The sequence below is a fragment of the Tenrec ecaudatus genome, chromosome 12 (assembly GCF_050624435.1).
Source record: "Tenrec ecaudatus isolate mTenEca1 chromosome 12, mTenEca1.hap1, whole genome shotgun sequence".
Taxonomy (NCBI): domain Eukaryota; kingdom Metazoa; phylum Chordata; class Mammalia; order Afrosoricida; family Tenrecidae; genus Tenrec; species Tenrec ecaudatus.
In genome coordinates, this window is record NC_134541.1 from 138,427,725 (window position 1) to 138,452,674 (window position 24,950).

The window sequence follows — 24,950 nt, forward strand, 5'->3', positions numbered from 1 at the left end:
TTCTGCTTCTGAAAATCAGTCCACGGGGAACCCCACGGATCACAGTGGTCCAGTCCTGTTGTGCATGGGGGTCACCAGGATCTGGGGTAACCTTGGTGGCAGCTAAGCTCTAAGAACAGCAAGCTCTTAGGGGTCTTGACATAGTAGATCATCGGCGGTTTTACACATGGTCAGCTGGGTCGCATTCACGGTCCTCGGAATTGGTTTAGTTGCAGCCTTGGTGGAAATGGAAGCCCCCAGTGGCTCAAGCCAAAAGGTGAATGCACATCCATCGAGTCTGATGAGCCTATGGCAGGACAGAGCCTCCCTGTGGGTTTCTGAGACTGGGAGGGTCTCCCTTTCCCCCCCGACAATGAATGGGGCTTATTAGGGGAGTTAATAGGTTGCCACAAGTCAGGATCAGCAAACAGCAAGTGTGTATAGTCATTGGTCTCAGCCAGCAGCCTAGTCTCCCTCTGGTTGTTGGCCTCTCAATCACGTGGTTCCTTGGCCTTTGTCCCCCTGGGCCAGGATGCTGTCCCACCTTCCACTCTGTCCCACAGTTCCATAGTCTCGGGCCAGATGAGGAGAAGGTAATCCTGGTGACTATCAATCTTGACGGGAGTAGACAGCCCATCTTTCTTCCTGTTGTCCCCAACTCTGTAACGTACCACGCTGTGCGGTCAGCTACTCACTTGGAGACAGGCTGATTCAGACTCCTAACGACCCTATAGGACTAAGTAGGATGGCCGGTAGGGGTGTCTGACCTCTTGGTTATCAGCCTCAGGGGCTGGTGTGGGCTCGAAGCGCTGACCTATTGGTTATCAGCCTGATGCTGAAGCTGACTCGTCAGTATTTTTCAGGACGTTGCTGGCCCTGCTTCTTATCCCCCCAAACGGGAGCTGTGGATTCCTCTTGGGAATTTGGATTCCTGGCTCTTTTTTGATTCCCCCAACCGTTTTCTTTCTTTCAATCATTTTATTGGGGACTCGTACAACTCTTATCACAATCTATACATCCATCCATTGTGTCAAGCACATTTGTACATTTGTTATCATCATCATTCTTGAAACATTTGCATTCTGCTTGAGCCCTTGGTATCAGCTCATTTTTCCCCTCCCTCCACGCTCGCCCCTCCCTTATTAACCCTTGATAATTTAGAAATTATTATTTTGTCATACATATTTTTAATTTAGTCATATCTTAGCCACTGCCTTCACCCACTTTTCTGTTGCCCATTCCTCAGGGAGGAGGTTATATGTAGATCCTTGTAACTAGTTCCCCCTTTCCACCCTTTCCTCCTTTCACCTTCCCGGTATCGCCACTCTCAGCACTGGTCCTGAAGGGATCCTCTGTCCTGGATTCCATGGGTTTCCAGTTCCTATCTCTATCAGTGTACATCCTCTGATCTAGCCATATTTGTAAGGTAGAATTGGGATCATAATAGTGGGGGTGGTGGTGGGAGGAAGCATTTAGGAACTAGAGGAAGGTTGTATGTTTTATCGTTGCTACACTGCACTCAGACTGGCTTGTCTCCTTCCTGAGACCCTTCTGTAAGGGATGTCCAGTTGTCTACAGATGGGATTTGGGTCCCCAATCTGCACTCCCTCTCATACACAATGATAATGATTTTTTGTTCTGATGATGCCTGATACCTGATCCCTTCAACGCCTCGTGATCGTACAGGCTGGAGTGCTTCTTCCATGTGGGGTTTGTTCTCTTCGCATGTAACAGTTCTCTTCCCATGTAACTCACATTTCACGAATGACCCAACAGCCCAGTCTCCTCGAGGGGAGTCGAACAGTCGTCGGCAGTCAGTTGTAGCCCTTTTTCTTCCTCCTTGTGTTCATTGTGAGAAGCCCCGTGGCCCCAACCTCCCCTGCCAGGCCCCGAGGAACCCTTCATCCAGTGGCCGCCGCCATTGGATCGTCGTGTTTTTGTTGGCGCTTTTGGTCGCTTGCATTAGCAGACTGGGCCCCACCCTTCTGCTCGGGCTGTGCTCTGTTTGCTGTGGGGTGCGGTGAGTAGACTTGGGGTGCTGATCTGAGAAGGCAGAATTTTGGGTTTTGGGTGTTCAGGGAGGGGGATGTCTCAATAATCTCTCTGCGTGTTTTCTCCCATGGCCAGACCCCAGCTCACCCCCTTGGCCATGGGCTTAGGCCTGGACCCCTGTCTTCAGCCCCTTCTCGGCCCCTCTAAGGCCTTACCTGTGCACAGAACCGTCTCCAGGTGCACATCACCTGGTCTGCAGTGAAGGGACACTCCTTTGTCCCTTCCCAGCCAAACCCCCACCCCTGAGTCTGTCTTTCTAATGCCGTTGCTTCCTCCCCTGGAGCGGGGTGGACTCCAGGGACTGGGCCATCTCTCTCCTGTGATATTTCACACCTGCTTTGTGCCTGGTGGTCCCCTGAGATGCACTTGGCAATCGAGGTCCCGCTCCTCATTGTTCCTTCTCCCCAGTCCCAGTCTTCCGGGTCTCTTGGGAGCCTTGTGGGCACTGTCCCAGTGAAAGCAGATATTCTTGTTTCCGGGGAGCATCCTTGGGGGGGGTGTCTCTGGATCTGGAGCCAGGAGGGGAGGCCTGTGTCAGGATTCCATTTGTCCAGCAGGGATAGAGTGTGGGAGGCTTGTCATAGGATGTGTGCTGAATGCAGGGGCGGGTTGGGGGGGCTCACGTGAGGGTCTCCTTGTTCTGGATGGGAAGAGCAGTAGCAGACCCTGGCTGTGAAGGGGGCACATTCACCCTGCTTCTGGCACAGGACTGTGGGCTGTGGCTGCAGTGCCATGTGCAGTTGATGTGACAGCTTGTCTCTGCTTACTGAGGCAGGACCTGGCTCCCTGGGGCCACATGTCTGAGCCAGTGAGAGAGGTGTGTGTGTGTGTGTGTGCACGCGTGTGTGCCTTGCTCCTTGGTGTCACATGTCTGAGCCAGTGAGAGGTGTGTGTGTGTGTGTGTTTCCCTGGGGTCATATGTCTGAGCTAGTGAGAGGGGTGTGTTTGTGACTGTCCCTGGGGGCGTGTGTGTGTGTGTGTGTGTGTGTGTGTATCTCCCTGGGGTTGTGTGTGTGAGCGAATGAGGTGTCTGTGTGTGCGAGCGCACGTCAGGCACTAGATTTGGGTTGGGATAATCCAGGTATTTCTCTGTGGGTGTTGGTGGTTGAGAGGTCAGGAGGTGGGGAGGGGAAAATTCCTTTTCCTTGTGACAAAGCAAAATACCCCGTTAAGTAGTCATGTTGTCGCTGAGCACCCCAGCCCCACACAGAGGGTCTTGTGGGGAGCGGGAAGAACTCGGACTCCAACCATCTGAGGTGTTGGCTGTGGGGGGGGTCTTACCCCAGCCTAGCGGGTGGTTCCTACCCTTGTCAGCCATAGTCTTTTTCAGGAAAGCTGACTGGCAGCAACACCTCCAACAGCAGTTGCCAGGGCGTCCCCCTTTCTAAGTAGCTGGGTTAGTGGCAGTCAATCGGGCATGGCCTGAGGCAACTTGTTTTTGCCAAATGCACTGCTGTCGAGTGGATGCCGGCCAACGGCGGCCCTGTTGGACAGGGTAGATCTGCCTTCTGAACTCTGTATAGGAGTAGGAAACTTCAGCCTTCTCCAACAGGTCAAACCACTGTCCTTGTGGTGACCCGCCCAACACAGACCCACCACACCACTAGGGTTACTCAGGCAATTGGCACCCCTGTCTGCTTCTAAATTTTTTCACCCCCTACCCCCACTCCCGGTCTGGTGATTTGTCACTCCCAGGCCCCCTTCCTGGCAGCCCGACTGAGAACCACCGTCCTGGGCCCTGCATGCCTTTCCTGTTCCAGGTGTTACTTAGACCGCACCTGCTCTGCACTACTTTTCCGTTGGGATGTTTCCTGCAGCATTCTTTCGGTCTGACTTAACCCCCCACCCCAGGAGCCTGGAGGGGTTTTAGGAGTTGGGCTGTGATTCATAGGTCAGCAGCTTGCCAGGGCCGCCAGCTGTTCCACAGGCGGTAAGACGGGGCTCTCTACCATCAGGAGATCCGTCTTGGAAACCCAGCAGGATAGGACTCCGAGCGGCAGCCTGGCTCCGTGGCAGCGAGTTTGGCTTTTGGTTTTCCTCCACTCGGTGTCGTGGTCTCACGGCGTACGGTGGGCTGGGCCGCAGCGTGTCCTCCTGTGAGCAGGCCGACCCGGCTCCCTCTGCTGGGCTCCACCCTTGAGCTGTCTTGAACGGCGGCACCCGTGGTGTGTTTGCAGTGGCTGATTTTTTTCGGGGGAGCACCTGATGCTGGCTTGTGAGGGGATTCTGTGGGGGAGCCTTTGGGACTGTCAGCTCGCTGGGTTCCCCATTTAGTGCCAGTCAAGGACGATCTATTCCACCTGGGTCTGGGGTGGGCCGGGTGGTGGTGTCCCCAGCTCCTGAGACCACAGGGGTGAGTGCTTGGTAGGGGGTGGAGGGTACCCGGTTGCTGCCTTGCTCCCACCGCCCCCCAGCATTCTTCCTCTCTGCTGAGATGCATCAGAGGGGGTTTCCATGGCAACCAGACCTCAGCCGAGCCTCGGCTGCTTGGCCAGGATGTAAAGTGCGTGACACTGGACAGGCTGGCTGTCCCCCAGGGACAGTGGGGGGCTTGTGCTGGGGGCGGGGTGGGGTTGCTGGGAACTCTTCTACACACAGACGTTGAGCCCTGGACTTCCAGATCCTGCCCTGTGACACGGGGTGTGGGGACCCTGTGGACTCTATGGGGTCTGGAGTGTGTGTGTGGCTCTTGTGAATTGTAGGGTTGGAGTAAGTGTGCCTCGGTTTCCCTGTCTGGGAGCCTGGTGTGAGGAATGGGTCCCCCCTACCCAGTGATGACCATGGGCGAGCAAAGGCAGACACCGCTGTGAGCACCCCAGATGCTCAGCCACTGTGTCCCCAAAGCTGCTCTGTAGAAGGTGGTGGCCCTGCACTGAGGGGGTGGGGTTGGAGGGAGAGGCTCTGTCACATAGGAGTGACTGACGGGAACACCCAGCTTCGATGACAGTCATGGACATCTGTCCCTTGACAGCAGTGGCCTGGGTCTGTAGGGTGGTGGCCAGCCAGGTTTGGGGTGACTGTGGCCGCTGACTGGCTGGAGGTGATGGTAGAGTGGAGGGTTCTGGGCCAACATGGGGGCTGGAGGGGTTGGCTGAGGGGAGAGGTCAGCAGGATGGTGGGGCTCAGCACCTGGGGTTGGCAGACCGGGCCAGCTCAGGGGCTAACAGCCCGCCTGCTTCCCTGCTCAGGGCATGGGCGCTCGGAGGAGGGCTGTGTGGACGAGCGCAGCCAGCACCGGGAGGAGCGGCTGTTGGACCGGGACCAGGACAAGCTGCTCCGGTAAGCCTGGGAGAGAGGCTCTTCTTCCTTACCCCTCTCATGTGCCCTGAAGGTCCAGGAGGGACTTAGCGGGGGACCGGCTGTGCCCTGGGGAGACGTGCCCGCCTGCACTCTGACAGCCTGATGGGGGTGCTGGGCAAGGGTGACGAGGCAGCTCCCCTATCCCTGAGGTCACACCCCACAGGCCCCACCCCACCCCTTGGCTGGGCATCCACTGTGTGCCTGATACCCTGGCCACCTCTTGCAGAGAAAGCAAGGAGCTGGCTGACCTGGCCCGTCTGCACCCCACCAGCTGTGCAGCCAACGGCCTGAACCCCAACCTCATGGTAACCGGGGGTCCTGCGCTCTCGGGCTCCGGCCGCTGGTCTGCCGACCCCGCAGCCCACCTGGCCACCCACCCCTGGTTGCCCCGCTCGGGCAGCACCTCCATGTGGCTTGCTGGGCATCCCTACGGTGAGTGGGGTGGGGTGGGTCCGTGTACCCCTATCATGAGTGGGGTGGAGGAAACTCTCCTTCGGGGAGCAGTGTGGGCCCTTGACCCCCCCCTGGTGGATACAGACTGCTGTGAGCTGGGAGAGCCGCCCTCCTGCATGGTTCTCAGAGGCCTGGCAAATGCCCCTCTGCAAAGCTTTGCTCCTCTCAGGTCAATTCTAGAACTGGCTTGTGGGGAGGGGTGTTCAGTGCTGTGCTCACTGTAGGGGCTGTATCTGAGCTGTTCCTGGCCAGCACCCCTTCGTGCCCCTCGGCTCCTTGCATGGGGCCTAGGGCTGCTGCAGGCTGGGCGGGCAGTGGTGGCCCAGCCTCCAGCCCTGACATGGCCTGTGCCCCTCTCCTAGGCCTGGGCCCCCCATCTCTGCACCAGGGCATGGCACCCGCCTTTCCGCCAGGCCTGGGGGGCTCCCTGCCTTCTGCCTACCAGTTTGTCAGGGACCCCCAGTCGGGCCAGTTGGTGGTTATACCCAGTGACCACCTGCCTCACTTTGGTGAGTGGGCGTCGGGGGAGGTGGCCAGGAGCTGTCCTGGGGGGTGGGGTGGGGGGTGGGTCCTGGCAGGATTGGGTTGGTGGGCAGACCTGGGTTGGAGGAGGTTGACCTGAGTTAGGAAGCCACTGAGGTCGTCCCAGAGAAGAAACAAGTTGGATGGGCGGCTGGGAGCTCGGGGACTTCTCCCTGTCCTTGGAGGCTGCCCCTCAAGGGGCCCGGCCTATAGACTGCAGCGGTGGGGTGAGGATGGGGGGAGCTTGGAGGCTGTGAGGCTGGAGGCTGTGAGTTAGCTCCTGGTAGGCCTTGGGACAGGCCCGTCCTCTGTTGTCCCTAGGATTGGTTCCTGATAGGGCCTAAGGTATGTCCCCACTTCCCCCTGAGGGTGGGGGGGCCTGGCGGCTCTGCAGTGAAGTGGGGTGGCCTGATGCCCTGTCTCCTTGCAGCGGAGCTGATGGAGCGGGCGGCCGGGCCCCCGCTCTGGCCGGCGCTGTACTCCGCGGGCCGCAGCCCCCTGCACCACGCACAGCAGCTGCAGATCTTCTCCCAGCAGCACCTCCTGCGCCAGCAGGAGCTCCTCTACCTGCAGCAGCAGGCGGCCCAGGCCCTGGAGCTGCAGAGGAGCGCCCAGCTGGTGGTGAGTGGGCTCCCAACGGCTCCTGCACGCAGCTACGGACTTTGCGGAGGGGGGGGGTAATGACAAGGGACCTGGGAGGGCTTCCAGAGGCGGCGGCAGCTGAGCAGCTGGGACACCACGTGTAGAGGTTCCTTGGGGAGACTGAGGCCGGAGCGGCAAGCTTGTGCACGGAGCTGAGGCTCCATCTGCTGACTCCATCCCCCTCCTCTCTGCATGGTCTCAGAGCAGCATGGGAGGTCTTGAGTGGCCTGCCCCTCTGGTGAGATGGGGCACCTGCCTGCAGGGTCCTCAGAGTGTGGCCAAGCTCTTGCAAGTCCTTAATTCTCCTGCAGCACCCAGAGAGCACAGCACCAGGGGCCAGCGCCTCCCGAGTTTGGGCCTCAGTTCTGCCGTGGCCTCAAAAAGGGCTTAACATCTCTGCTCTGGAGATTTTCTCTTGGCCTACTGGTTACGCATTGGGCTGCTCACCTCAAGGCTGGGAGTTTGAAACCACGGGCCGCACCTTGGGAGAAAAGATGGGGCTTGCTTGCTACTCCCCGTAAAGAGTGGGGCAGTTCCACCCTGTCCTATAGGGTCCTTGGAGTCGGAATGGGCTCCATGTAGTGAGAGAGCTGCGCCGGCTTGGGGCTGTTTTCTGGGGGTGGTTAGCCTAAGGGGTGATGCTCTCTTGCTGGGACACTGGCGGGATCCCAAGAGCACAGTAGGGGTGCAGAGGAGGGAATTTTGAGAGCTCATGGTGATCAGGCACGGAGATTGGGACCTGAGGAGCAAGTGCCTCAAAGGTTGTGACACTTAGAGGTGTCCCTGCCTCCACCCAGCCCCTGGGAGGGTCCCAGCTTCCCTGGTGGCTATCCCTGCAGCTGCCTTTCTGCTGGTGTTCCCTGTGGAACCCAGTGCCTGTTACACGCCCTCCACTCCGGAATGTCCAGGCAGGCTGGAGTCTGGATTCCACCTGAGCTGCTACGGGGCCCTGGGACGGGCAGTGCCCCCGGCCCTACCCCACTGACCCTGCTGCCGGCCCCTCCCCAGCAGGAGCGGCTGAAGGCTCAGGAACACCGCGCAGAGATGGAGGAGAAGGTGGGCAGGAGGGGCCTGGAGGCCGCAGGCAAAGCCGGCCTGGCCACGGCCGGCCCCGGGCTGCTGCCGAGGAAGACCGCCGGCCCCACGGGCTCCTACGGCAAGACCCTGAGTCCGCCACCACCCCTGTCTCCTCACGCCTCCCCTGTGGCAGCCCTGAAGGCCAAGGTCATCCAGAAGCTGGAGGATGTGTCCAAGCCGCCTAGCTATGCCTACCCCGCCACGCCTAGCTCCCACCCCAGCAGCCCGCCGCCAGCCTCCCCACCGCCCGCCCCTGGCATCACCCGCAAGGAGGAGGCACCTGAGAACGTCGTGGAGAAGAAGGACTTAGAGCTGGAGAAGGAAGCCCCCAGCCCCTTCCGGGCCTTGTTCTCCGGTGAGCGGTGCCCCCCACCTCTCCCTGCTTCTGGCCGGGACTCTGGGTCTGCAGCTGCCTCGGCTGGCTCCGGGCAGCCTGGGGTGAAACCGGTGAAAATGACCCCCGGCGGCTCAGGCCTTCGATCTGTTAGTCATAGCTCCCAAGCTCCCGCCATGCCAGGCTCTGGAACGGGCCCAGGAGTGCACAGCGAGGCTCTCCAGTCCCCAGTGTCAGGCACGGCTGGGTCCAGGTGCTCAAACCAGGCCTACCTGAGTCTTTCCCCTAGTTTCGCTTCCTCTGTGGTGTTGTCCAGACACGGGGCGTGGTCCTAGGACCCTTTTGGGATGGCTGTTCTGAGCTTAATTAACCCTTGAAGGACCAGCTGCTGCAGACGTGGGCCGCCTGCCTGTGTCAGATCTGAGCAGCCCTGGGTTCCATGACTGAGCTTTTGCGAGTAGCCTGGACTTGCTTCCTCTACTTTTCAGGTGCATGAACTATGTGCACTCCCCAGGGACCTCTCCTGCACACAGTAGGTGCTGCGTTGTGGATCGTAGCAGCAGAGATGCTATGCCCTCGTGCTTTCTCTGCATACACGCTCCCTCTCCTCCTACTTTCTGTCTCAGGGCTTGTCAGGCAGGTGACTGATGGGGGACAGAGCTTGTGTTTTTTTCCTTCCTGACGGTTTTTGGAAGGAGCCTTGGTGGCACAGAGGGCTAAGCACTGGGCCGCCCAACCAAAATGTTGGTGTTTCCCATCTCTCATGTCAGTCTCTGTGAGAGGCAGATGGGGTTTCCTGCTCCCACAGAGTTACAGCCTTGGAAACCTGCAGGCGGGCAGTTCCACCCTGCTCTCTAGGGTCGCCCAACCCCTTGTCTGGGTGGGTCCCAGCTTCCCTGTGGCCATCTTCTTCCCCTGAGTTGGAATCGACATGACGGCCGTAGATGTGGTGATTATGATTTGAAGCTGTGCTCGAATGTGGTGTGGACTTGGGTTCGAGTTCAGGTGCTGCCTGATGCTGTGTGTGAACTTAGTTCAGTGACTGCCCCTCTCTGGGGGACGAGGTGCCACAGCTGAGCAGGGCACTGTCCCTGAGACCCTCCGGTTCCCTCTCTCTGATGTTGAGCACTGGGGTGGTGGGTGTGTCTGACAGAGCACCCAGAACGGAGCTTGCCCCCTTTGTTGTACTGTGTACCCCTTGGATGCCCCAATTCTACTTTCATGGTGGAGGCAGGGCGGGTGTGTGTGTGTGTGTGGTTGGGCTGTGGGCTTAGAGGCAGCCCTGTCTGGAAGAGGCTCTCTTGGGTCTTGGTAGACTTTTACTTGAGTATATTTCCTCCTGATCCAGCTGTGCTGGTTTCAGGTATGACTGGATCCAGGTGCAGGGGTAGGAGAGGGACCACCAAGGGATGCCTGGCCCTTTCCAAGACCTCAAGGTCCTTAGGGACAAAATAGTGGCAGTTTTGGTGGCCCTTACCTTCTCTGCCCCAGTGCAGGCTGGTGAGGCAGAGTGGGGTGGGTGGGTGTGCTGTGTGACTCCCTAGGGACAAGACCAGAGGAGGGGCCTGGACTTGGCTGGCCACCCACTGACTCTCCATTTCCTTGGCAGAAATCCCACCCAGATATCCATTCCAAACCCTGCCGCCCCACTATGGAAGGCCCTTCCCGTTCCTGCTGCAGCCCACGGCGGCCTCCGATGCCGACGGCCTGGCCCCTGACGTGCCGCTCCCAGCTGATGGGCCTGAGCGCCTGGCACTCTCGCCTGAAGACAAGCCCATCCGCCTGCCCCCCTCCAAGATCCCCGAGCCGCTTCTAGGACCTCCAGAGGAGGAGGAGACGCTGGTGGAGCGGGAGGTAAAGGCAGAAGTTGAAGACCTGGATGAGAGCCCCTCGGAGCTGCCTTCACTGGGGTCACCGCTGGCACTGCCTGCCGCCGAGGCCGTGCCGGCCGTCAGCCCCGCTGTGGGCTGTGGAGCCGGTCTGAGGGAGGCCCAGGCACTGAGTGCCGGGGGGCAGGGCTGTGCAGAGCCCTCGGAGTGTCCTGACTTTGGGGAGCGGGTCGAAGCCCGAGTCCAGTCGCCAGGTCGGACAGAATCCTGTATAGCTGCCCCAGATCTGGGTGGGCAGCTGACCCCTGAGACCCTGGTGGAGGCCAAGGAAGAGCCGGTGGAAGTGCCCCTCGATGTGCCCATGGAGGAGGCAGAGTCTGAGGAAGGCCTGGCCTCGTCAACTCCCAAGGAGCCCCAGCCCAGCCTGGAATTACCTGACTGTGATGCTCCCGATGGGCAGGGGCAGTGCCTGGGCCTCAAGGACCCGGAGGCCGTGCCCGTGCCGGGCAGCTCCTGCTACCTGGAGGAGCCGGACTCTGAGCAGCTCCTGCCCAGCCTGGAGGACCCATTGGCTGGCATGAATGCCCTGGCGGCGGCGGCAGAGCTACCACAGGCCAGACCCCTGCCACCCCTGGTCGCTGGAACCCAGCCACTGGAGAAGCTGGGAACCCCTCAGAACCTGGTCCTGGGGCAGAACTTCCTGCAAGGCATCACCCTGCTGAGTGAGATCGCCGAACTGGAGCTGGAGAAGAGGGGCCAGGAGGTGGGAGGTGAGTATACCCAGCCGGTGCCCCTCAGGGCTGGGAATGCTATTGCTGGCGTGTTTTACACTACCAGGGCCTTTTTCATCGGTGAACCACAAGGTCAGCGGTTCCAAACTACCAGCTGCACTTTGGGTGAGAGAGGAGGCTTTTTACTGATTCGAGGAGTTCATCCCAGAAACCTGCAGGGGCAGTTCTGCTCTGTCCTGTAGGGTCACTGACTTAGAATTGACAGCAGTGTCTTTTTTGGTGGGGTTGCAGGTGATGGAAATTCTCATGTCAGCTGGTTAGAAGAAGGTTGGGCGGATAATTGCCTTGTGGTACCAAAGTCCGGGGGGGTGTGGGTTTTCAGGGTGGCTGGGCCCAGGAGTCCCATCCAATCGCTGGGACTTGCCCTTGCTTCAGCCCCTCCTTGCTCCTCTCTGCCGGTCTCCTTCAAGGCAGGCCTGTTCCCTGGCTGGGTTAGGGCGAGGGAGAGCTTTCTGACGGCGTCGCTGGTCCTGGGGACAGGCCTTGTCAGAAGTCTGCTCGCTATTCAAGGCCCTCCTCTTCTGGCAGAGATGCTGGGATGTGCTCTTGTTGGCCGACTTGGGTCTTACTTCTTTTGCAGAAGCAAATCCTGACCCCAGGGAGATGGAGTGGGCGGTTCACACCCAGCTCTTCTCGGGGGTTGTGTCGCCCTCCTCTGCTCAGTTAGGGGTGGTCCTCAGAAGAATCCAGGGTCCTTCTCAGCCAGCAGTCCCGCTCCTTGGTAGGCAACAGAGTCAGAAGCATGCCCTCACCCACATGGCATGGACACCAGTGTTGGCTGCGGCTTTATGGACAGTAGCCCCCAGTGTCCCTGAGCAGGAGATGGACAGGTAGCAGGTTGGTACCTGTGGTGCCGTATTACATGGCCCTGCAAGCATTGTTTCAAAGATGTGTCGATGGCTGTATAACATGGCAAGTAGTTTTGTCACCAAATCACATTGCACGTGGTTAAAATGACGAATCTTGTTAGTTATATTTTACCCCCCAATCCTTTTTTTTTTTTTAACAAAAGGGGGCTGCTCTCAGCAGGAGGGAGAGCCTCATTGTCACCCAGCACAGAGGCCCCCGGGCAGCCCTGTGTAAGAGATGACCGATGTCTTTGCTCATACTCTGGTGTGTGTGTTTCTAGAACGTTCCCGGGTTGTGCCTCTTCATAGTTGCCCCTCAACCTGAAGAGTGGGGTTGCAGTGTGGTGAGCGGTGCTGTGTCTCCACACTGTTGTTTACTTCCTTGGGGGGAAGACATTTACTTGAAACACCCTGTCCTGCAGCACCGTGCACACGTACACCTGGCTGGTGCGAATGGGGTTTCCCATGGTGTGTCACTGCCACCCTTACCAATTTTGAATTTTACTTTGCCCCCAATATGTGTGTATATATGTATACACACATATGTATATGCACATGGTTTTTCTTCGAGGCCATGGGTTTTCAGGGACTTGCTTAGTGTTTTCTCGGCGGAGAAGGGCATCGAGTACCATCCCTACGCTGTCGCACACGTTCCTTGCTCTTTTGTTGTGGGCGTTGTCACACAGGAGTAGCACTGCCCACGGGGTTTCCAGAGTCTTGCTGGCACTGTGATTAAAAGCATCAGCGGCTGAAGGAAAGGCGGCAGTTCAGCTCCAGGCTGCCAGCAGAGAGCCTCAGCAGGCTGGCCCTCTGGAGAGCTGCTCAGCTTCTCGGCAGTGGGCACCCGGAAGACCCCTGTGCCTGAGTAGGGGGCAGCCAGGCAGCTTTTAGCTAGCGCCCAGTCCTGTCTCCGTGTATGCCCACTGCTGGCCCCTCCGTTCCCACTCACAGCGACCCTGAAGGACTGCCCCGGGAGCACATGCCACCTAGTCTACCAGAGCCAGGGCTTTTGTTAGCTTAAAGGGGATGGGGATTGCTCCTCTTTCTTCACTCACTGCCTTCCAGTGGAGTCCGATTCATAGTGACCCTACATAGGGACGCCTGTGGGTTAGGTGTTATCATTGCTGTCAACCACAAGGTCAGCGCTTCAAACCCACCAACCCCCACGAGGGAGGAAATTGAAGCAGTCCACACACACACACACACACACACACACACACACACACACACACCGTCTCCCTCTCTGTCTCCTCTCTCTGTCTCTCCCTCTGTCTCCTCTCTCTGTCTCTCCCTCTCTTCCCTCTCTCTCTGTCTCTCCCTCTCTTCCCTCTCTCTCTGTCTCTCCCTCTCTCTGTCTCTCCCTCTCCCCCCTCTCTCTGTCTCTCCCTCTCGCCCCTCTCTCTCCCTTTCTCCCCTCTCTCTGTCTCTCCCTCTCTCCCCTCTCTCTCTGTCTCTCCCTCTCTCCTCTCTCTGTCGTCTTTTGGTTGGTTTTGGAGACTTGTGGTTGTCCCAGCTGGAGGGAGAGCATTCGCTACTGACATCTAGTGGGCGGAGGCTGGCAGTGCGTTGGAGCACCTGGCCCCCCAAGTCCACAGTGCAGGATGGTAAGACCTCCTGTAAGCCAGGGTTGGCGCAGGTCACGAGGGGGCCTCTGCGTTGATAACGAGGGCATTCTACTCCCCCCAGCGAGGGTGGAAGCAGCACGGACACTGGTCTTGTATTAGGTCACAAAGAGGAGGTGTTAGGAGCCGTGTGCTTCCGTTTGTGGGGAAGCTGCCCCCGTCCTTTCTGGTGGGCGCCCGCCCGGCAGTGGTGACAGAATAAACAGTATGCTGGGCACACTTTCCTGTTAGCGGGCTGCACAGGTGGGGCGCCCCTGTGAGGGGTACCCCTAGCTGTGGGTGGCCACCCCAGAAACCCCAAGACATGGCAGACAGAGCTGTTGGCGATTATTGTGGGAGTGGTGCTATGGGGGCGGGCTCCCAGTTGTGGGGTGACCACACATGACAGAACGGACTGTCCCCGAGGCCTTTCTGTTTTCTGAGCTAGTCTGCTTGCTGTACAAATCCAGCCCAGGGATAAAGAGCACACTCACGGTGAGATATATACAATATGCACGCAGGAAGTGATGCAATAAAGCACACTTTTTCCAGGGGTGGGTAAGCACCACTTCCACCTCCCCACACAGGCCCACGAGACAACATGGGCACCACCTGCAAGCTCCCCAGGGTGCTGGGTGACCTGCTAATTACAGCTCCCCTCTCCTCCAAGGGTGAATTTCCCCACCTTGAAGCTCATGGTACCTACTTCATTCCTTTTTATCTTACCAAAAAAAAGTTTTTGATATTGCTGCCTTTTATCCTGACTCTGTATAGATCCCGTCCTGGCGTGTCCAAGAATGACGCTGTCAGCAAGTTGCTGCAGCAGCCTTGTGCGCAGCACATGGTTCCAAGGGGGAAATGTACAGAAGCCGGGCGGACCCTTTGGTCACGGGCCTGGTGCTAGCAGGTCCTTAGGTGCTATTTGTAGATCTAGTGTGGCCTGTGGTGGGGTGGGAGATAGGGAGGGCTAGGGGCTGGGGCAGCAAACAATGTATGCTGGAGGGGGGCACGGGGGCACTAGAACGGATTGTGATTACATAACTCATTTAAAAGCGATTTTACCACTGGGGGGGAAAAGTTCCAAAATTGATGGGGCTAATTGATGGATATGATTGAACTACTGAATCAGTCGTATGATAGGTGGATTATGTGCCTGTGAAACTAAAAAACGAAGCAAGCACACGAAGGTGCAGAGTGATGAACTGTTTGGGAGTTGTCAGAAAGTGATCAGACACTCCTCTCCACCCCCCAAGCCTCCCCAAAGTACCCCCGCAGGGTTTTCTGAGCTGTGATCTTGGCAGAAGCAGGCCAGCACATCAAGGCCATCTGTGTTGGGGCCAGCCAAGTACACTTACTGGTCGTTGGATGCTGTTGAACTACAGAAAGCGCGATGGTGTGAGGTCCGGGTATGGAGGCGGCTCTAGTTGTGCCAGTGTGAAGAGATGTTAGGTAGGAAAAAAGCCAAGTGTGGTGCCGTCTGTATTGGTTGATACCATTTGGGAGTCCTGCTGGTATAGTGGTTACATGCTGGGCTGCTAACTGCAAGGCCAGCGGTTTGAAACCAGCCGCTACGGGGGAGAAAGATGAGGCTTTCTACTCTGGTAGAGTGACAGGCTTGGAAACCCATGGGGGTGGTGGTATCAATTCTACCCTGTTCTATAGGATCTGTTATGATTCAGAATTGACTAGACAGCAGTGTGTCCACGCATATTACACGTATTTGACGATGTACAGCCTTTTCTGGAACTCTGCCAGCCACAGCGTGGCCCTCGGGTGGCCGAGATCTGTGGGGAGGTTTCTGCCCCTTTCTGTGTGGTCGGCGCCCTCTCTTTGGCTTGCGAGCGCTTGTGTCGCTCTGGGCTCTCTGAAAAGCAGGAGCCTTTTACCCTTGGATGGTTGTCCTACAGGTTTTTGGTGCAGGAGAGGGAGAGCAAGCCGGTTCCTCGAATGAGCCTCCGGCCGGCTTTGAGCAACTTTCCAGTCAGTCTGCCTCACCTACCCACAGTGGTTGTTTCCGATGTTCCCAGTGCTGGGTGGGCTTGGTCAGGTCGGATCTCGGAGGAGCCCAGTGTCTCGCTCTGGCCTCTGCCTCCCTGTGTGGGGCGGTTGGGTGGCAGCTGGTTGCCCTGCCTTGGGACTGCCCGGGCTTACCTGGTCGTATCTGCAGGCGTGGAGAAGGCTGTGATGTCTCGGCCCTCGTTGGAGAGTCTGCTGGCGGCCAGCAGCCACCTGCTGCAGGAGGTGCTGGACGGCCCCTTTGTGGACCCGCTCAAGAGTCTGCGGCTGCCCCGGGAGTTGGACCCTAACAGGAAGTACAGCTGGATGCACAAGAAGGAGGAGCGGGTGAGGGCCCGGGCTCACCTTCTGCCCCGACTTCCCCAGCTCAGTGCCTCCACTTACCCAAGTGATAGCCGGGGGCTTGAAGGCCACAGATCAGGCTCAGCCTGGGGGGTCCCGAGCCCTGTCTTTGGCATGGTGCTGGGCTTTCCAGTATTGGCTAACTTAGCGCTGGCTAGGTTGTTGCCCTGGTGACTTGATACAGGGAGCCCCCTGGGCACAAAGTGGAGGGTGGTGGGCTCAGCCCCTCAGGGAAGGTTGGGGGTTTGTGTCTACCTAGTGGCATCTTGGGAGAGAGGCCTGGCAGTCTCCTTCCCCAAAAAAACCGCCATTGCAAACCCTGTCGGGGTGGCATCTGGATTCTGAGGCGGGGGTGTATCTCTGTGACCCCAAAGCCTTTGCTCCTCACTGTGCATTGGGCGTATCCCCAAGGTGGAGGGGGCCCAGGCCTGCCTTCATCTGGCCCTGCCCCTTCTGCAGATGTACGCCATGAAGTCCTCCCTGGAGAACATGGACGCCACGGAGCTGGACTTCCGAATGCGACTGGCCGAGGTACAGCGGCAGTACAAGGAGAAGCAGCGCGAGTTGGTGAAGCTGCAGCGGCGCCGGGACCCTGAGTGAGTGTGCCCCCCACGCTGGGCAGGCTAGGCAGTGCAGGGCGCCCTGATGTGTGTGTGAGTGCGTGTGTGTGTGCGTGTGTGTGTGTGTGTGTGTACTGGGTACCACCCATACGTCTCCTCCGGGCCCCCCTCCTGCCCGCACCCTGGTTCGCAGCCAAGCCTGTGATTCTCTTTAAGGGACAGGCGCGAAGAACCCCATAGAAGCTTGGCACGCAGAGGCCCTGGCAGGCCGAGGAAACGGACCCACGCCCTCGACGCCCTGCAGCCCCCATGCAAGAGAGGGAAGAGCCAAGGCAGTAGCGGAAAGTAAGGCTGGCCCCTCGGTGGGTCGGGGCTGCCCAGAGCTTGGAGGGGAGGAGACTGCCCCGGGCCCGGCGGCCCCTCGTTCTTACGGCTGGCCCGGGGGACCTGGGGTCCCTGGGGCTCGGCGGGCCTGGGCCCAGACCGTGAGCAAGGAATGGCAGAGGGACGCCAGGTGGACAGCGCGGGACGAAGGACTGCGGCAGGACGTGGGTTGCTCCGCACCAGAGCCCGAAGCTGCTTCCAAGTTGTCCTCCGTGCCTCCCTGTAGCACCCGACGCCCGGGCCACCTGCTTCCAGCTCTGTGGGCACAGGCTCCTTGGTGGGGCCTCCCAGAGAGTTTCTGGGCCCTGGACGGCTGGGGGAGATGCTTTGATTCGCCCGTGGTTTAGAGTCATGCTGGCCGAATGAAGTCCCAGCAGAACAGGGCTTGGCCTTGAGGAAGCAGAGGGACCCCCAGGGGGGTCTTCCGAAGGCTCTGGGCAACCTCGGGTAGCTTGGGGCATCCCAGGAGAAAATGGCCCATGGGCCCCTGGTCCCACTTGGATGTTCTCGAGAGAAGAGAGCAAGAACACCGTCTCATCGGCCATAGCCCTCTGCCGGGAGGGACCGGCTCCTAGAAGAGCAGAGAGAGATGGGGCAGCTGGCAGCTGGGCAAGCTTCCTGATGCACCGCAGATGACGACCTTCGCCCCCACGCCCTTGTCCATAAAATGCAGCGTCACCGAGTGGGCTGAAGCATAAAGCCCCCGTGCAGCACAGGGCAAGCACTGTTGGCGGGTGCTGCTGAGTCATCAACAACTAGTGACTCCACGGGACAGAGCAGAGCTGCCCTGCAGGGTGTCTTAGGCTGGCGATATCCTGGACACAAATTGCCCGGGCTCCCCACCAGTCTCTGGGCTGGTTATAACTTTCTACCGATCCATTAGCAGCCAAGCCCGTGATCGCTACAGTGTCTGGCCTCCTTAGAAGACACGTTGGGCAGCTGACAAAAGTGAGCTGCTTTTGTTGTTACACGTGAAGCTTTAGGGCTAGACAGGTACAGGTTTGACCAGGTGTCTCTGCAGCCTTAATCCCCTACCCTCTCTCCTCCTCTGGTGGATTTCCTTGGTGTTGCTGGTCCTTGTTCTTGGTGCGCTTTGGTCAAGAGGTTCCTGACCGTGCAGATGTGTGTGTGTGTGAGAGAAAGGAGGGTGGCCGAGGGTGTCAATAAGTTCACACAAAGCTCTCTTGCCTCCCTCGCAAACGTCCTGGATTGTCCCCATCCTCCCTGTGTGTGCTGAGGCATCCAGTGCCTGGGCTGCCAGGGTGGCCCCTGAGCCTGCCTGCACCTGTGATCGGCCAGGTTGCTCACTGGCGGTGCCTCTGGGTTTCAGGCTGAGCAAGTCCCTGCTGACATCCGAGGACTTTGAGCTGGGAGCAGGCATGAGAAAAAGACACAAGGGGGCGGAGGAAGAACACAGCACCCTTGTTGGAATTGGGAAAGCCCGGGGCCGGAGCCAGACGTGGGACGAACAAGATGGCTCTTCTGACTTCATGAGCCAGGTCAGTGACCCAGTCTCCCGTGTGCTGAGATCTGCCAGGCTGGTTGGCCTGGTGGCCTCCCTCCTCCTGTCTTGACGCCCCTACTGCAGAACAGGGATTCTAGAAATGATTGTCAGAATGTCATGGATCCCATCTTCCTGATTCTAATGCCACCACCAAACTTGCTGTCATCAAGCCCAATTGCTCGTTGGGGTTTTGTGACAAAACTGCCAGGTCTCTCATGGTGCCACTGGGTGGGTTTCGACTGTCAACTTTGTTATTGGAGTGTCAACTCATGGTGCCAGAGACGGGGCTTTTATGATCGTACCCTTAATCCCCCGCCATTGAGTTGTTACTGCGGTGAGTGGGGAGATTAAGGCCCAGAGGGGGTGAGGGACTTTCTAAAGAGCTTCTGTGACTTTCCTGTGGCACAGCTATGCAAGACCAAGCCTTCTTTTCTAACTTCGTGTTGTGAGTTGGATGAAGGTTTTCAGAGCAGATCAATTCTCCATCCAATAGTTCCCTCATTTGTATCATCTCGTTGACTGTCATTTCATTGTATTACACTCAGCCCACTTCCAACCTGTTTCTCATTTTCATCCCCCCTCTTCCTGACCTTCCTGACCCTCCTGCCCTTGCATAAATGCTGCCCTTTTGATCTCAAATGGCTGGCGATCCTGTGTGTACCTCACTAGTGTTACCGTTCAGTGATTAGACCTGTCTGGCTGGAAACTCGGCCTTACGGGTGAGTTCAGTTGCAGACCCGAGGCTGACTAAGAGCCGCAGTCTCAGGGTCCCACCAGTCTCTATCCAACCGGCAATTCTGGTCTTTTTCATGAGTTTGAGTCTTGCTCCCCATTTGCTGTCCATTTATCCAGGACGTTCTAATGGGATCCCTTTCAGGAGAGTTGGCAGTGGTGGCTGGGCACCATCTAGTTCTTCTTGTCTTGGTGTCGTGGGAGACTGTTGTTCGAGTGGCCCTTTAGTCCAGTGGACAGATTGTTCCCATGCATCTTCATTTTTCACCAGTCATCATTTTTTGGGACAGGGAGAGGACCAGTGAGGGTGCACCTTAGATGAGACTGTACATTCTTGACCTTGAGCAGCCTTGCTGTCTCAGGAGCAGCTTGACCATTCTGCAGCTCCAAAGAACAAGGGTTGATGCGACGACTGATATGTAAATGTTCCAGGGTTTCTTGTTTCTGCTGAGCATCAGAATCCTCCCCTCAAGTTCCTCAACTCTAAATACTTGTCATTCCTTGCCAGGCAGCCCTGTGTGGAGGGATGGGCTTTTGGGGATCTGGCCATCATGAGTACTCACATAGGGAGGCCAGATGCAGGATGGGGTAGAGACAGTCAGTTCATACCTCCGGATCCGCTTTACACTCCAGCGGTGAAGGGTACTTGTGTTGTTCAAATGATGCTTGCTCAGCTTGTCCCTTGTGGAGTGCCACCCGAACAAAAGGCAATAGATAAAACCTTCAAATGAAGGGCATTCACAACTCTGAAAATGGCACATCTCCCAAATGACTAGCTTTGGTGAGAGTGATACAAGCAGGAATTTAATCTGAGATCTCCCCCAGCATCTTTGCTGCTGCAGGCAGCATGGTGCATGCAAGGAGGCACATTCTTTGCAGCTCCTGCCCGATTAGTTGGACAGGCTCATGGAGACGGTGCAGATGAAATGTTCCGCTCTGCTGTAATCTTACTTTTCCATCTTGATGTCCTTCCTCCTCCTCCTCAAATCCAACTGCCTTCTCCAGCTCTGCTTGCCTAAGAGATTCCCTTGAAGGCGCCAGAAAGCCAGGGTGCAAGGACCAGTGCCACCACTGGGGACGTGGTTAGCTTGTCACCAAGCCCTATCTCCATCCATCTGCAGCTGCCCACATAGAACACTCTCCATTCTGCAGTTTTAGAGGTGAAGCAAAGCAGTCGGTGTCAAAGGGCAGCCATCCAGGTCCATCCCTGTGGGCTCTCAAGCCCTACGATTATTTTGCCACATCTTTTTCTTTTTTAAAAAACTTTATTGTGATTTGAGTGCAAGCTTACAGGGCAAGTTGGATTTCCCTTCTAACAATTCGCAACTCAATTTGCTCCATGTCACTGACCGCAGACCCCACTCTGACCTGTGGCATTCCCTTCCTCCCGGTTCCCATCCCCTCCTGCCTTCTGGGCTTTCTCTATGGGCAAACATCACCCTTTTGATCTCTTAAAGATTGATCATTCTCATTGCCACCTGGCTTAACCCAAGGCCCAATTTCTTCTCCAGCTGAAGATTAAGAAGAAGAAGGTGGCCAGCGACCAGGAGCAACTGGCAAGCAAGCTAGACAAGGCCCTGTCCCTCACCAAGCAGGACAAGTTGAAGTCCTCGACCTTCAAGTTCTCAGACAGTGTTGGGGGGAAATCGAAAACTGGCGGGGCCTGCAGCAGGTACTTGACTCCGTATGACAGCCTGCTCAGCAAGGACAGAAAGGCCTTGGCCAAAGGCCTCAGCCTGTCTCTCAAAGCCTCCCGGGAAGGTAAACACAAAAGGGCAGCCAAAGCCAGGAAGATGGAGGTGGGGTTCAAGGCCAGAGGCGCGCCCAAGTCGGGCCACTCCCCGTTCACCTCGGAAGTGAGCAGCTACTCCTACAGTAAGTAGCAGCCGGCGCTGCGCCGCCTCCGGGCCGTTTCTTCTCTCCCTTTCTCGTTCCCTCTCACCTCAGTCGAAGGCTTTCTCGGTTTCCTTGTCTCAGGCTCTGTTCCAAGCAGGAAGTGGAGGGGATGGGCGCTGGAAGCGGAAGTGCCTGTGATGGGCGGGCGCTGGTGATAGAGAGGCGGCTGTGATTGGTGGGTTTGGGGCCCGGCGGCCCCTGATTGGTCAGTGGAAGCGGAAGCCGCCTGGCCGCCCTTGCCCTCGTTTGTTGGGAGTGAACTGTGTGGGTGACTTGAGAGCCGCCGAGTTTGCGGCCGCTTGGGCTAGAGGCGCCATCGAGAGACTGACTGGGCCTCCCCTCAGGAAGCGCCCCTTCTTGGCCCCAAACGTGTGCGTGTGTGAAAGTGACGCGAGTCGGGCAAGGGAGCTAGCAAACTGCCTTTTGAGGAGGGCGAGTCGGAACTGGGGTTAAATCTCCGCCTACTCTCCGCTTGAACACGGGCCACGTGTGTTACCCAGTGTGGTGGCCACTAGCCCCACTTGGCTATCGCGCATTGGAAAGACGGCCGTGTGACTGAGAAACGGGGCTGGCGGGGGAAACGACTGTCTTGGGGCTCATTCACCAAGAGCTGCAGGCGGTCTTGCTGAGCCAGGGCCTTACCGACGCCGGTGGCTTCCCTCCACGAGCAGGTGTGGTGTGAGCGGTCCCGAGGATGTTGTGCTCAGCGGGGGCAGACTCTTGGGTCCTGCTGGATCTGGAGGGGTCGCCTTGATTCACTCTGGCCGCCCTGGGAGCCTTCTTGGCGCCTGCCTGCTTTTGTATCTTGACCTCTCAGCCGCTGCTGGCTGGCTGACTCACTGGACAGAGTTTGAATGTCAGGGTGCATGTCCCTGTTTTAATAAAATGTGTTCTTTACCCCCTACTGGTGTGGCTCTCCGTGCCTGCCTGGCAGGGCTCATGGAGCTCACGTGGATCAGCCCGACAAGTGAGGGCAAGAGTGAGCTCGGGGCTTTCGCTCCGGCTGCTGTGTCTGACGCTCAGTTGGGCCTGATGTGAACTGTGCATGTCTGCCGTGTGTGGAGCCAAGCGTGCCTGGGCATGGGGGCTGGCTAGCTCCCGGGTCCTCAGGTTCATCTGGCTGTGCTGCTCTGAAGGAGAGGAGAGAGGGCCATCCTTTGCCCTTCCCGTCTGAGCTGGTCGGGTGGGGTGGGGAAGAGCTGCACCTCTTCGATCCTTCTGGGCATGTGACCTATGAGTGCTGGAGGAACCCCACTTCCCCACTCCCTTGTGGGAGTCACACGGGGTGGGGGCTGGAAGACATCTTTGGGGTTCTCGGAGGCTGGTGTGTGTGTGCATGTGCGTGCGTGTGTTCACGGTTGCTGGTGTGACCTGGTTTTGTCTTTATCCAAAACGCGTGTTGGTTTCGGCAAGAGAACCAGTGCCCTCGGGCAGTTCTAACTCCCGGTGGGCCCATTTATGTTAGGATAGAGTCGGTATTCGGTAGGGTGTTCAGTGCTGTAACTACATGGAAGCAGATCTCTTACCCTGGGCGTATTTGAAGCACCAGCCTTTGGGCCCGTAGCTGAGCTTAATCTTTGAGCCGTTCCTGGACTCCTTGGGCGAGAGGAACGGCTCAGAATGGGTGCAGCCAGGAAGTCAGAAGGTGTGTCTCCAACTGGAGGGTGCCTGTGACCTGGCTGTAGCGAGAGCCCCTGCCTGTGTTTCAATCAAAGGAAGGCCTTTAAAAAATTGATTAACAAATCATTTTATTGGGGGCTTTTACAGCTCTTATGACAAACCCACACATCAATTGTCTCAGAAGGCCTTTTAAAATGTTCACTTTTGCAAATGAGCCTGCGAGATTCCAGAGATGTGCATTGGGGGTGGGGGTGGGGAGGGAGAAGGGCTGTGCTCCCCATTTGTAGTTTGGGGCCCAAGAGGGCAGGGGGCATGCCTGGGGGAAAGACGGCCTGGTGGTTGCCGCCCATGGGAGTCCCCTACTCTACAGCGTGACCTTGAGGAGAACAGAGATGGTAGGAGAAGATGAAAACTGGCCAGGCGGTGGTGGAGGGGGGCAGCTTGGTATGATTTGGCCTCCCAGTGAGTTGCTGGCTAACCCCCTTGGGCTCAGTTGTGCTTGGAAATGGAAGTGAAGATGTTTGTGAAAGCAGTCAGAGAGGACTGTTGGTTGCGCCCCCTCCGCCCTCCTCCCCCCCCCCCCCCCCCCCCCGCCCAAATCACACACAGCTTGTGTGGATGCCTTACGTTCATAATGGATGGTGCCAGGCCAGGAGATTACAGTCTGCCCATTGAGCCCTTTGTTCCAGTGCCGGCTTTTCTGGGCTACCCAGCATGTCAGGCATACAGCGGTGTGAGTGTGTAGGGGGTAGGGTTGGCCCTCCCCAAAGCAGCTTGGCTTTCTGGCAGGAAAGCTTGAAAACTTGGGGCCTCGACCACTTAGGCCGAAGAGTTAGGGGTCAGGGGAGCCAGCAGCTGAAGAGCTGCTTGGAGAAGATGACCCTGGTTTGCAATCCTTTACCAATTGCCTTGGTGTAAATGCTCTCACCACAGCCATTGTCAAGCTAGCCAGGGGCCACCATGGACCAAGGAGTCTGAGTGAGGCAGCGCTAGCTTGCCACTGGGTGCCTTATTTGGGGGAGAAGAGCTTTGTTGGGTCATGTCCTTCCTCAAAAGGTGCCCGAGGGCTGGGCATAATCCTGGGGATTAGAGGGGACCAGCAGTGATTGCCACCACCCCTCCTGCCTGCGAAGACTGCCTCTCCACTGGTGTTTGCTTGGGGGATTAGGCTGGCAGCATCTAGGCTGCAACAGGCCTGGCTCTAAGCACAGGACACAGAGCCTGTGATTTGCAGGCCTCTGCAGGGGCAGGCAGCAGGGGCCCCAGCTAGAGAGCAGGGCTGGTGCCCAGCCGAGCCTTTGCCCTCAGCCACCAGGCACCTGAACCGCTCCGCTCTGGCCTGCACCAATATAGTCCCCAAACCACGAGCAGCAATAAAGTCAAAGACCCCAGCCCCTGGCCGCCCCAGCGTCTGTGACTCACCTCTGTTACACACTGCTTTGACCGCAGATACCGACTCTGAGGACGAGCATTTCCTGAAGGACGAGTGGTCGGCCCAAGGCCCCTCCAGCTCCAAACTGACATCCTCCCTTCTGTGTGGCATGGTGGCCAAGAACAGCAAGTCAGCTGGAGGTCCCAAGCTGACCAAGCGGGGCCTGGTGGCTGCCCGTACTCTGAAACCCAAGCCGGCCGCCACCAGGAAGCAGCCATTTTGTTTGCTGCTTCGAGAGGCCGATGCGCCTTCCTCCTCCAGTGACTCATCAGAGGACTCGTTGGACCAAGGTTACTAGCTCAAAACACACAATACCTTCCATGTTTTATAGCGAGAGAGAGTGAGAGAGAGAGAGAGAGAGAATGTGAGTGAGAGAGCGAGCAAGTGAGCGAGAGAGCTGGAGGGAGCATGCCCACAAGAGAGATGGCAGCCACTGAGGTCATCCATCTTGGATGGCCACAGGAAGGGCGGCCATCTTGGTTCTTGGCAGCGTAGCCTGCCCTATCCACCTAATTATTACTATTATTTTTTCTTTTTTGTTGGGTTTTGATTTGTACTTGTATCAGCGTGACGATCCCACTGGCCAGGTCTCTTGGAGCTTTCCCAGCGACTGGTTCCTAGTCTGCACCTTTCTGCACTCGCCCCCCCCCCCCCAAGCCCTTTCTGCCACCTGGACCACAGGCTTGGGTTGGGTGTTCTTTTGGCATGGGCGGCCCGGTTGGAGGTTTCCCGAGGAACGTTTTGTAAATGGAATTCTGTCGTGTGGGCGTGTGACTTGATGTTTGTACCGCGATTTTTGGTAATGCTAAGCTTTATTAAACATATCGAGTTCATTTTTAACTAAACCCGTGTGCCTTGTCTCTCTTGCCGTGTCTTTACTAGACAATTAGGTTGATGCTTACCCTTCATTTTGTTCCTCCCCACTCCCCCTCCCCCCAGCCTCCCTCTCCCTCCTCCCACCCCCACCCGCAAGGAGTAGCGATGGAATTAACAGCCTCCCGGCTTGCTCTATTATTCAAATATCCCTAGTAGCTGT

At 57.6% G+C, this 24,950-nt stretch overlaps 1 protein-coding gene across 7 annotated transcripts in view; it reads left to right on the forward strand.

Moving 5' to 3' along the window:
* Positions 1-24,950, forward strand: part of TNRC18 (trinucleotide repeat containing 18) — a 97,634-nt gene that overhangs the window by 39,192 nt on the left and 33,492 nt on the right. For 5 of the 7 annotated variants that reach the window (XM_075527570.1, XM_075527564.1, XM_075527569.1 and 2 more), the window contains 12 exons: positions 5,220-5,310; positions 5,558-5,763; positions 6,147-6,293; positions 6,737-6,927; positions 7,957-8,380; positions 9,969-10,958; positions 15,596-15,771; positions 16,246-16,382; positions 16,563-16,691; positions 18,061-18,229; positions 20,478-20,841; positions 23,932-24,204. In XM_075527570.1, coding sequence (XP_075383685.1) covers positions 5,220-5,310; positions 5,558-5,763; positions 6,147-6,293; positions 6,737-6,927; positions 7,957-8,380; positions 9,969-10,958; positions 15,596-15,771; positions 16,246-16,382; positions 16,563-16,691; positions 18,061-18,229; positions 20,478-20,841; positions 23,932-24,204 — 3,297 coding nt within the window. The remainder of the gene's footprint in view (positions 1-5,219; positions 5,311-5,557; positions 5,764-6,146; positions 6,294-6,736; positions 6,928-7,956; positions 8,381-9,968; positions 10,959-15,595; positions 15,772-16,245; positions 16,383-16,562; positions 16,692-18,060; positions 18,230-20,477; positions 20,842-23,931; positions 24,205-24,950) is intronic. The other 2 variants (XM_075527566.1, XM_075527567.1) reach the window with 2 other exon arrangements.